The sequence below is a fragment of the Scophthalmus maximus genome, chromosome 10, assembly GCF_022379125.1.
Source record: "Scophthalmus maximus strain ysfricsl-2021 chromosome 10, ASM2237912v1, whole genome shotgun sequence".
In the NCBI taxonomy this organism is placed as follows: Eukaryota; Metazoa; Chordata; class Actinopteri; order Pleuronectiformes; family Scophthalmidae; genus Scophthalmus; species Scophthalmus maximus.
The window spans coordinates 15,275,001-15,287,462 of NC_061524.1; the positions used below are offsets into that span (position 1 = coordinate 15,275,001).

The 12,462-nt window shown below is 42.0% G+C and overlaps 1 protein-coding gene and 1 long non-coding RNA gene across 4 annotated transcripts in view; one reads left to right on the top strand and one right to left on the bottom strand.

Moving 5' to 3' along the window:
• The window catches only part of zgc:171482 (zinc finger protein), a 48,949-nt gene extending 45,886 nt beyond the window's left edge, over positions 1-3,063 (top strand). Inside the window, exon 7 of the mRNA XM_035606750.2 lies at positions 571-3,063. Within this exon, the coding sequence (XP_035462643.1) occupies positions 571-592 (22 nt within the window). The 3' untranslated portion in view covers positions 593-3,063. The remainder of the gene's footprint in view (positions 1-570) is intronic.
• The window catches only part of LOC118284103, a 142,988-nt gene that overhangs the window by 107,805 nt on the left and 22,721 nt on the right, over positions 1-12,462 (bottom strand). The window lies entirely within an intron of this gene.

Sequence of the window (12,462 nt, forward strand, 5' to 3'; positions counted from 1 at the left end):
GTGATAAAGCTACAGAATGCAGCCGTAGCAACTGGCATTATAAAAAAATGTAATTCAAAAAAAGTGCAAGATAAAGGCCAGATCCACAGTTATAATTGCACCTTAAACATGTGTGTTTATGCTCCCATCTTACTAGATTGTTTTCATGTGAGGAACAGCCAGATAGAAGGCATAATAGACGGCTGCAATTATGAGAAGATTGTGAAACAGGATTACTGGATAAGCCGCGCATACAGTAGAGCTGTCATTTCCAGTAAGATGGAATTGTTTTCAGTGCAGCAGAGGGATAAAAGCAATGTAGGATTACAAGCCTCGCATGTCTGCACATTTGTCTTGTTACATTACCAATGAAGACGTTGTTTATTTCACCAGCTACACTGTATTAAGCATGGAATGAGACATGGACATACAGGTAAATGGGACAACTCACTAGGGACAGAGCATGGCAACAACCGGGTATCTTACTCCCGAGTGAGCGCGATGTTTCCTGTGGTTAAAGAGCGCTGTCTTGTAAGATCTGCCTTTGTCAGAGACGAGATTAACAAATGTTTTCCTGTGTTTTGTTTTCAGCCTGAAGCAACACCAGCAGTAAGCCACCGTGACAGGCCACTCCAAGAGGAAGAAGGAGAGAGGAAGACAGATCACTGGAATAAACAAAAATCTGAAAAAAGGACTTGTCAGAAAACCGAGGAGTATGAGAAAGTGGTACAGAGTAACTTCAATGTGTGTGTGTGTGTGTGTGTGTGTGTGTCTCTCTACATGTGTGTGCGCGTCTCTCTACATGTGTGTGTGTATATGGGTGCCACGGGCCTTCATGCCTGCAACATGCAGTACAGGCATGTTTGGGTCATTGTGAGTGTGTTTATTTCTATCTTTGATCTGAAAATATATATATCTCTGAGATTTATTCAGCACCCAAGTGTTTGATGCGAGTGCTCGACACCCAACAGCCGTCAGAAGAACTGAGGCTGCGCGTTGCCATGTAACTGCTGTGTGAACCACAATCGTTAAAATAAAGTGATGTCGGTGCGTTGCCCAGAGTGGTAATAACCATTACAATGATCGTCATACTGAGCAGCAGTAGTAAAACTCTGTAACTAGCCGTCCACCAAGTGCTCCAACAGTGATCCACGTCTGAAGACATGTACAGTCCAGATGATAGCACATTGCGCGACTCACGTTCAGGCCACTTGAGACCTACTCTGGCCCAGAACTTTAAATCCAAGGACGATAAAAAATTTAAAAAATAAACCAATGACCTCAGCCATTACAGATTGCACGGATTTCCAAAATTGCCATAAAGACTATTTTTGGTTTTAGATCTTGCGTCGTCCGTAAATGTAGTGGAAAAATAATTTTTTCATATTCCAAATATCAAAACCCAGAGATGTGGATTGGCGACAGGACAGAAGGGCCTGGAGAAAAGCAGCACAAAGTCTCTGAAACTCAGTCGGTGAAACTTTTTTGTCAATCATGTACAGTTAAAAACATTCCCACAGCGTTGAATACTGATGTCAGATGCAGCTCCGAGGTGACAAGAACTCTTCTCTGTTGAGATGGCCAACATGTAAATATTTTTTTTTATTTTTCTGTTGCAATGGCCTGAGAGAAAAAAAAACCTCCCATCCCATGTAGCAGCAAATGTACGATACAACTGGGGTGCAATTCAGTGCATGCTAAATGAAAAATTTTGAATTTTCTTGCCTTTTTTGAAACCTATTGCTCATTTTTGGCAATAGCGCTGCTTTCTAGAGATAGCCTCACGATGCGTTTCTGCACACACTTGCACATGAACAAAGAGGTCATCTTTTAGCACTGAAGAGGCTTCTTTTCAACACTTAATTTATTCATCAAAAAAAGGGAAACCATTTAATACTTGGAGATTACCCCCCCCCCCCCCCCCCCTCCATCTGTAGTGTCGTCAGAGTGTCTGTGAAGAGAGTTTTCAACAATGCTCTGCAGCACCATTATACATGTGAAGTGAAGACACGCTCCAGTTTCCTGTGCTGGCACCGACATCGGCCCTGAGCAGCATTTCTTATCGAGCCGGGGAAAAGGACTGAGAAACGCAGCACTCGACGCAAAGCTACGCTCTGTCAGTTCTTGTTGGTTCAAGCTCTCTTTTTTTTTTTCCTCCAAAACACATTAAAAATGTTTTTATTTTGCTTTGTTCATTTCACGGTTTCAGACAGCGAACTGCAAACGAACTGACGCTAAATAGTTTTTCCTCTGCAGACACACGGAGGGGTAATGGTTTTTTATGCAATCGCACTGTAGTATTAACAACCATAGCAATGTGTTTTGAAGTGAAATTGTTTAACAAAGCAAAAAAATAAGTGGTTTGTGTAAATTAGCACGTAGCAGCAGGAAAAGTTTGTTTTAAGAAGAACAAGAATTTTGTATTTATAGTGTTTATCTGCACTGAGCTACAGGAGATAAGGGAAGTGTACTTTTTATGGATATTGCTATAGGAAAAATAAATGTTTTGGAGATGAACTCATCCTGAACCGAGAAGCGATGGATGGATCGAAATCCAGTATGTGGAAAAACAGTGAGGGATCACACTGACTGGGAGAAAGCGGTGATTACAGCTGTTTTCATGAGGACAACAACAATCATCACAGAAGACCTCGAAGGAGGAACCTTTGATGTGACTTGTTTTGCCCAGTGGACAGAGAAAACTGTGGTGGCAGGATTTCAGACTGTTGGATTTTAACAAGACGTCTAAAATTACCCTCTCGTCGCTGATGCCATAAAGAAAACACAAAAAGTTGTTTTGGCATTTTTTCGCCATGCGCCGATATCACCGTCTGTGCAGGGGATGACTGTGCCATGAGTCACATATTTTAGCAGATGTTACATAATATATTACAGAGATGAATCTATGGGTAGGAATTGTGTGATACGATGCTCGTGTGGGTGGGCGTTATGTGTATGGGAAGCTGTCAGCTGCGCCGGCAGTGGGAGCCTCGCTGTGAGCTGTGTGTAATGTGAGCACATTTGTAAACACACCTGATGATGAATACAATGAAGATGACAACCATCTATTTTCTCTTGCAAAAATTCAGACCTGTGTTTTTTTCCTGTTCATTTGCGTCACCGACCGTGTCGATGTATGGAATGTGCTTTCAATGGTAGCGATCATCTGTTGCCACACGTAGTTTTGACAAATAATGAGGGGGAGCAGAAGTACAAAATGTTACATTTTAAAATAAATCTGATAGAGGTAGATTTTTTTGTTCAGAATAAGGCTGGGCGATAAAACAATAACGATATGTATCGCGATACACACGTAATCAATATCAATAGAAAATGCGTTCGAAGTAACCGGAGCAAAGAGTCTAGCTACACCGGCCGCAGGCTACACCGGCACTCGTCTTCTGGTACCTAGCAACGTATGGAGTGACACGCCTAATGGACAATCATGTAACAGTATCACGTTTGGTTGCGCCATCTCGTTGGCTCGTGTTTGTGTTTCTAAGGTCAAAAAAATTATCAATAATTATCGATATCAACCGATATGAAACACTTATATCGTGATACAGTTTTCCGCCATATAGCCCAGCCCTTGTTCAGAACAAGCAGAGAAGGCACTATTTGTCACAGACATGGACACGCATTAGTTATTAAATGAGTAAGGTGAATGGTCAAATTAATAATAGAACAAGATGCATCAAGATCCGTCTCAATCAGCAGGTGACCATGATTAATTGATCTTAACATGCATTTGCTTTGCAGTTTATTAATGAATTGTGGGGAAAAAAAGGTTACGGGAAATAGAAACAACAAATTTCAGAAAGAAGAAACCCTTAACTGTTCATATTTGAAAACAACCACATTTGAATCCACTAGATGCAGACTTTTACATGGATCCACATATTCATAGATATCAGTCCCCAAAATATGCCTGATTATACTCATCAGGATCCATGACATACGAATATGAAAATCAGCTGATAATATCGACCGTACTGATGTGTCGCTCATGTCCTAATGGACAGAACAGTGAAAAGAATCCGACGTTTCTTTCTGGCTGTTGCTGCGACTCACAACTCCTGTCACCATGTTCACAACTCACAATGAGCAGGAGACGTTCTCTTTCCTGTCAGCATCTCACACGCGCAAATGATGACTTTCACTGAGGCGACAACTCGTCGCTAATTAATACAGAAAAGAGGGACGGGCATGAAACGAAAAAAAAGAGTGAGAGTGGGGTGTGATCTGACCTTGTGACTTCTGTTGAATTTAAAAAGCAGAAGAAAATGATGGGGAGCTACGAAGCCGAGCTCTCTCGAGAAAGACTCCGTCGTGACATTGGTGTTTCTGCTCGATGTGGAAAGAAAGAGGCAGGGAAAGTTTGGAGCAGCATCACAGAGACAAAACTTCATTAGAATCTTGTGTAAATTAATGAGGATGATATCCTACTAACTTTCATCAGGAGCACAGTTGTGCCGAACTGATGATATCTCCACAACGGAGCTAAATGTTCTTCTTCTTTCCTGTAATTTCCTTGAGTGGAAACCAAACATGTTATTTACAAGGAGCAGTTGCTCTGTCATGCCCTAATGTACAGTACATCACATCTGATACTGATGTTCCTTTCTGCCTGTGGCTGCAGGCTCCGTCTCACAACCACCATCACCGACCTACAGGTTCAAAACTCATAGACTTAGTAAATGTATAAAAAACAAAAAACTCAAGTGCAAGAGAGAGAAGATAAGAGAACGCAGCAGGGGGAGAGGAAATCAGTGCCAACTGGAAATGCAGTGCACTCTTAATGGGACTGAAGTCAACAGGAGATGAGCTAAATAAAACATTAAAGCCAGTATTATGTCATTTCCACCGCGCCTTCCAACCTCTGCGTACCAGAAGTCAGTGGGTGTGATAATACTAGGCCACTGCTCCACTTAGCCCACAGTGGGGCATGATATCTTGGCTCATCCATATTCATGACCCTATCACTGTAACCCCACGTTCTGCCGGGATGTGCCTCTGTGAAGGTAATCTTTCGACAGTAGGCGCGGTCCACGACTGGGCTCCTTGAACTCATTAGAAACGTTAGCGTGGCCCAGTCTTCGCACTGAATTAGCGGTGGTAAGTGATTGTGTAATCATCACAAAACACACGGAGGAGGACCAGTAAGTCACAGTCATTGCACCAGAAGAACAAGAAGATTAGAGGTTACAGTTTCCTGTGCGTGACCCGGCACAACTGCATCATTATGAGAAGCATTTGTTGAAAATGTCAGGAGGGAGATTTGGCTTCGGTTGACATTTTAAAAAAGGACATAAGGGGCATAGGGGTCGCACATAGCCAAATCTCTCCCACGGGAGATAGTGGAGTGATGATTTCATACCGTATTGCACAGTCTCTGTATGAGTATGAGGCAACTGTACACTAATTGTATAATACTCCTTCCTTACAACTGGTAAGTGAACAAACAAGAATGTCTTCCAGGGGGGAAACAACACCAGCTGTTAAAAGCTGTCTGAACTCCTCTTTAATTCAATTGTACTTTCATTTAGTAGAGTAATAACAAAGCCTGTCTGGTGGAAAATGTTACACTGATGGCGTAGAAGTAGAGCGAGTGATATAAATTCATAAAGATAAACCTCTTACAATGATCAAAGGCACATCAAGCACAGCATACCCCTTCATGTTTTTGTCTTGTTACATAAATACACCGATCCACAAATCAAAGACAACACACTTATAGTTTAGGCTTCTCTCACTTCACCTGTCACATGCGGCGTCTTGGTGCTCTTAAACTGGCTGTCACAGTCGACGGTGATGGTGTGACCACAGACAGCCCCGGCAGCAACACATTTCACTGTGCCGCTCTGCTCCGTGCGGCAGGCTGTTCATTGTCAGAGCCTTGTCAAAGCTTCCCTGTCAAAAAATCTTTGTCGCCAACTCATGTTCAGCCCCACAGCCCCTGCTGGCATTTGAGGCACTGGATCACGGGCTCAATGGACTGTTGAGATTATCCAAACTCAAACCAGGTTACGGATTTATGGATTTTTCACCATTTATCACACATTATTACATCAAATACACTGGCAGATCATACCATGCATCTAAAGTGTGCATCAGTGACTTAAAATCCCACTATAACCTTCGGAAAGACAGAAAACATCTGCCTCACTCACAATTGTATTTCAAATGTATTATTTGACGGCTCTAAAGCATCTGTCTATTGTAAACTGCATATTTGATCTGTCAACACATTAAACTGTTTCCTGATCCTAATGACAACGTGCTGTCTAAACTCCTGATAGTTTAAGAAGGGCATACACTGTGCGATTTAAAGCCGTTTTTGCCCCGATTTTTGAGTAGTACCAGTGTGTTTAGAGTCGGACGATTATTTCTGTCAGAAATTTGGGTCAGCCGAATTCAGCCTCTCGCACAGTTGAAGCAGAGCCACGAGTCGATTCCTCAAACTTCCGCCTTTTTCCTGACTTCGCCTGCGTGAAGTAGCAAACATGGTCAATTTGTCTTCGAGGATAAGAAATAAATTGTATATTAAATGTAATAAATAGTCAGTGTGTTGGAGTGTATCACTAGTATGGAGGGTCCCTTCGCTGCTGAACGGTTATTGTTTGTAATATAATCAATTATGTTAATTGGACATAAAGTGCGTGCGTCTTTATACACCGGCTTCTCTTTTTGTTTTGAGGTTTCGGCACACAGATTACGCACGTTTCTGTCTTGTCAGCATACTTCTTCTATGGAAAACACAAACTTCTCTGCCTCCAAAATCAGCAAGTGTCGGCTGGCTTTCCACCTGTGCGGTTCTCACGCCAAGCTCAGTCCACGAGCCACCTCACACGGATCACATCTCGTGTGCCATCAACTGCCTTGCCTGTCTCTGCTCTCTGATCTTCACATTTTGACAACTAAACTGTTCTTCCATTATCCCACAAAAACCTGTGTCTGCATATCTGGTCCGGAACCAACACCCACCCTTACAAAATTGGCTCCATGTTGTAGGGAAAGCTTTTTATATTCTGATATTCTGAATAATCATACAATAATCATCATAGAAGCTTAGTTGGTTAGGGTTAGGGAGTGACGACAGAAGAACAGTCACAAAAAAAGAATATGTACTACCATTTTGATATGAAATGACCAATCAGGAAGATATGATATTTATAGGTAGGCTCGTAGCATTAAAGACCCACACTGGACTTGCCATGCCCTGTCCAAGAATCAATCCCTGATGTCCTCTACCAAAGTCAGTGGTGTTACCCACTCAGGGCTGCAACTTCCAAACTGGGAGAGCTGCTCCAGGAGATTCCAGGAACAACATCCGAGATCTCTGTCCAGAACAGCGCAAGCATAGGAACAGCTAAGATACTGCGCGGAACCATGCACAGAAAGATTGGTTGCCAATGCAAATCAGTTTGATTAAAAACAATCACATAACCTTATCGAATTCAATTTTCTCACACTTATTATTCTCACTGAAACTAAAAAGCCCAGAAAAGTGGTTTTCAGTACGAGCCTAAATGTTGACTCCAGCTGAGTTCAAGGTCAAATGAAACCTTAAAGCTGAGTGAGACTAATGTCAAATGTATGTACAAGGAAGCCCCTGTTAAAAACAGTGTCCTACCTGCTTTTGTCACCGAGGGCAATTGTTACATAATGAAATTACACCAAGAGTAAGCCAGATTACTCCAGTATTTTTAACCTCGTTTTAGGCTAAAGACAACAAGGCTGTTGCTCCAGTCGAGCAGACACAGTTTTGGCTTCTGCTGTAATCCAAATCTGTCTCTTGCTGTTTTTCAAATGAGGGAGCATTGCCAAGTGCCAAACACTCCTTCAGTAAAAAGACTTTTGCTGTTCGTGCTCCACTGCCGACCAGAGAAGCTTTAATTAAAACTCTGATCTGACACATTCAGTGTTTCAGCCCCTGACAGCACCAATGTACACTTAGAGAGGTGAGTGTGTGTGTGTGTGTGTGTGTGTGTGTGTGTGTGTGTGTGTGTGTGTGTGTGTGTGTGTGTGTGAGAGTGTGTGGTCCAAGCAGATTTCTTTGCATGTGTGTGTACTTACAGGTGGGTATTTTGTATATGTGAGTGTATATGTAAATGTAAAGTGATTTATGAGAGTGTTTTGGCAAAAAGTGTTTTATAGTGTGAATGCAACATTAAAATGTCATTCACCATCTAGAGACTTTCAAGGCAAATCAATCATGTTTGTTCAAAGAAAAAGAAAGCAATTCATTCATTCAATTAAAATAAAATGGTATCTCTTTCAGCGAGTTAAAATTGAATACAAAAAGCCCTGACATTTAATGTCTGCAGAAAAACTATTCATCTGATATAGCTCCATTGTTCCCTTTTGTAGTTGTCACATTCCTACTTTAAACAAGGGTGATTAGAAGTGTGTAGATATGTGAAAGGGATGTCCCACAATATCTAGACTGCTCTAAACTAGGCTACTCATAAACTGGGCCAGTGAGGCAATGTTTGGCCTAATACTATATGTATCTGGGCCTCAACTCAGGAGGGGGACAGAGAATGTATTAAGTCGATCCATCAGCTGACGGCTACATCTGATGGTTTCCCCCCTGTGATTGCTGTCATCTCAACATCCTGCTCTCTAATTCTGTAACCAGCATGCAGACAAACACGGACACATCCACAGGCAACCTGACTGCAGCTGAAATTGGGATGTCAAAGCTAACAGGTAGCTAACAGGTAGCTAATCGGGTGTCAAACAACCGCCCCGTTCACGTCAATTTGTAATGAAGAATCAATAGCTACCACTTCTGAGGCCAACGTGAAATGGCCTTATTGTGTCGATGAATGTAAAGCGGTGACTAGGTGGCAGCAAAACTGTAATAAATCCAGAGTTTACAGTCCATACTACATATTAAACTTTATAGTACATATATTAATTATACAGGATGTACACAAACAGATGGTAATCCTTGGAAGTGTGCTGTGAATTAGACTTCCAAAAATATAAGTCTTCACTTTTTTTTAAAGCCGCTGCTCCATTTCCAGTCTTAATTGCATCATGATAGAATATCAATCTATCAATCAGCACCACACTCCCGAGCCTGAGTATGCATAATGACATCTTTAAGTATGCCTCATTTTGTAAATTTTCTCGTGTGAACACACTTAATGCTAAAACGCACAGTGAGAATCAGGTTGTAGTCTAGTGTGAAATTGGGACACAGCTCGGACTGTAAAACATCCTATTTTTACAAATTACTTTGCATACATTTTTCTACACACATGCTAGATCTGTAATAAAAACTTCAAGCTTACAACCTACATACTGAAAAAGAATGTGGATGTTGCAATCACAGTCAGTGTTTTTATGGCATGTTCTTTGCAGGGATTTAGCGATTTTTATTTTTATTATTTAACCCTTACCCCACAGAGGCACGGTTGCTGAATCCTACATTTAGCACAATCGTGATCGGTTAAAGAAAATACAAAGAAGCCAGAATGTTATCATCAGAATGATTATGGTGTTGCAGCCAGGCTTTTCCCCAGTGCAGACGCAGCACCGAGGATATAGGTCTGTGCTACGCAGGACTAGTGCAAACCTGTCTGGGTGTGGTGACTTTGCGGCAAATCGTGTAAAATGTCAGAGAAATCAGGCCAAAAAAACAACTGATCCTGGGGCTGAGACACCACGAAATCCAATGTCTCAATTTAGAGTTTCAGCTAAGCATAAAATTGCCTTACAATAAGGTACAAGGACCACACCAAAGGTGTGCAGAGTTGTGTGTGAGAGGAAGAGAGAAAGGGGGGGGGGGGGGGGGGGGGCATAAAGACAAGGTCTAGTTGTACAGGAATAATATGTAAAAAAAAAAAAAATACTTCTTACTAACAAATATAGTGCAGTCAGTAAGTAGCAGGATAGTGGCATATTTTCTATTGATGTTGCTGTTGTATGCGCGCAAAAATTAATCATAAACTGCTCTGAAACAGGAGGACTGATTAACAATTCCTCCTCTTACCCATTTTAACTGAAGCTGAAAGTGTGCGCTGTACCCGCAGAATTATAGTATAATCAAATTTGGAGTATATAATAAAAATGTGTCACCGTCTCTGCTCGTTCACTGTAAGTTTTTCTATGACTGCAGCAACAACTTGTCTATATGTTCATGTTTGTGAAGCAATACATCTCTTTTGAAAGGGGTTATTTAAATAAAGTCATTTAAAAAATGGAGCTTAGTGAAATGTCCATAAAAACATTTAAATCATTACAGTGAGTCAGCGTGATGCCTGTTACTATATGGTTAGTATATTAAAGGCCTTGAAAGATGCATGAAATAAATAATCAAACACTTAAATGGTTCGACCTAATAAACCCTCAAACAATACACAAGTAGCATATCAATGGGTCTTGGCCTTAATCAGTCACTGTTGTACAAGTGAGCTGGATGAAAGGAAGAGTATAACACGGAGCCATTAGAACACTAAAATGCACTTAGCCTTCATTAGAGGAGGAGAGAGTGGGAAATGATTGGCTAACAGAACTCTTCTTTTGTTCTGGTGAATGTAAAAGATGAGTGAGTTAACTGGGCTCAGTCTCCATGAGGAGCGAAATATATAATCTTTTAGGTCACAAACCAGAGGGCGGTTGTCATCACAATCAGTGTGGGGTGAAAAACACTGCGAGGGTTTTGAATAGACTGCTAATATATCGCAGATCCCGAGGGTGGATGATGCCATTTGTTCCTAAAATCTGCGACTGTTTTGACGTCCGTGCGAGTCAGTTGACAGTTTGCGCATGTGAGTCACAAGCGTCCCTTATTGCATGTCGGCACAACACAACAAGACACGATGATGATTCTGTTTGAGTATTAATCTAAATGGAAATGACTTTAGCAAGCAAGTAAGGTTTGCAAAATGTCTTCTTTCCAAATGATCGCAAATGATATGAGTGAAAGCTTGTTGATGCTGTGGGATTCACACTCCCGTCACCAAAAAATGCACATGCGCGCACGCACACACACATACACACAACCACTCCATGACAGGTGCCATCTTTCTGAGTAAAAAGATCCTCAGAGACTAAATCTGACCACGTCAGCTTAGAGGCATTATGGCTATTTCACAGTACAAAGCTCCAGCAATGTCGCTCTGACCTTGAGCAACAGCTGTCGTAACATTAAAGTAGGTAAAGTGAACCTCATGTGCGACTTGTTTTCAATTCTCTTGTAAGACAAGAGTAGGTATGTAATTTTGTTTGTACAATAGCACAGCTCATCAGTGGCTGCATGTTGACGTGATCAGATCACATTTCCAGTATGCAAAGGACTAATTGAAAGTGGCATTTTTATTTTCAAGATAACTGTTTGCCAACAAGCAGTGAGCAGAGGCATTCATGTGCAAATAAAAGGGAGAGTATGGCTACCCTGGCCTTGCAAATGCAACTCCGTCTGAAAATTTGCATTGACAAACTGTCACAAACACAGCCTCCCATCAACTTCCCAGTCAACGCCTGCTTAAAATTCTGATCACAGAATTGTGGGGAATTGCATCACTGCTGAATATGTGGCAGGTGACAGAGAGAGACGGTATCAGATGGATGGACGTGGACAGCAGAGAGCCGTAAGTGATTGGGCCCGTTATGCTGTGGGCACAAACAGTGGCGAAGAGCGAGTTTGAGGAGGGGAAAGGGAAGTATATATATTTTTTTGCATTTCATTTTCGGCCACACAGGTTTTCTATTAGATGAGAGATGACACGCTTTCACACCTTCACACCCTGCATACCACAGATATCACTCAGCAAAGCCTTTACCTCCCCCTGCCTCACCTCTCCATCTGGCTACTGCCTCATCCCAATTTTACCCCCTGCCAACCGCCACCACCCCCATACATACATACATCCATCCATACATGGTGTGTTTCTGTGTGCATCTTCCTTTCCATCACCAGCCCGGTATATTAATGAAGGTAATCGGATTGTCGCCTGCAGGGAGAAACAGCACAACTTTCAGTAAGTTCCCAGTTAATTTTACCTAAATTTAATCAGCAGCTGCCTGTCTTCCTGCAGTGTGCGTGCGTGCGTGCGCACATGGAAGAACAAAGGGTGTCTGAGTGTTTGTGTCTACGCGTCTGGACACGTTTTTCTCCCTAAGCCATCTCACCAGCAGTTTGGCAGAAATGAGTGATAATCATATTAGCCGCTCTCCATCCTCGTCTGCCGCGAGCATAAATATGGGACAGAATTAGCAGCGAATTTCCTTCCCAGTCATCTCATGCCCATGATCAACTCTCCTGACAAAGATGGCAGCTTAAGTGTTGACAAAGACCACTCGCAAAAGGTTGTGTAAGCGCTGCATTTTGACACTGGAATTCAATGCCACTGAATTGCCACTCAAGACATTGAAATCTGAAGTGTGATAACCTTGTCCCAGCTTGTCACCATAGCCGCTCGGTAATGACGTGAAGATGTCAAAGGTGGCGAGACAGCAAAATTAACTCCA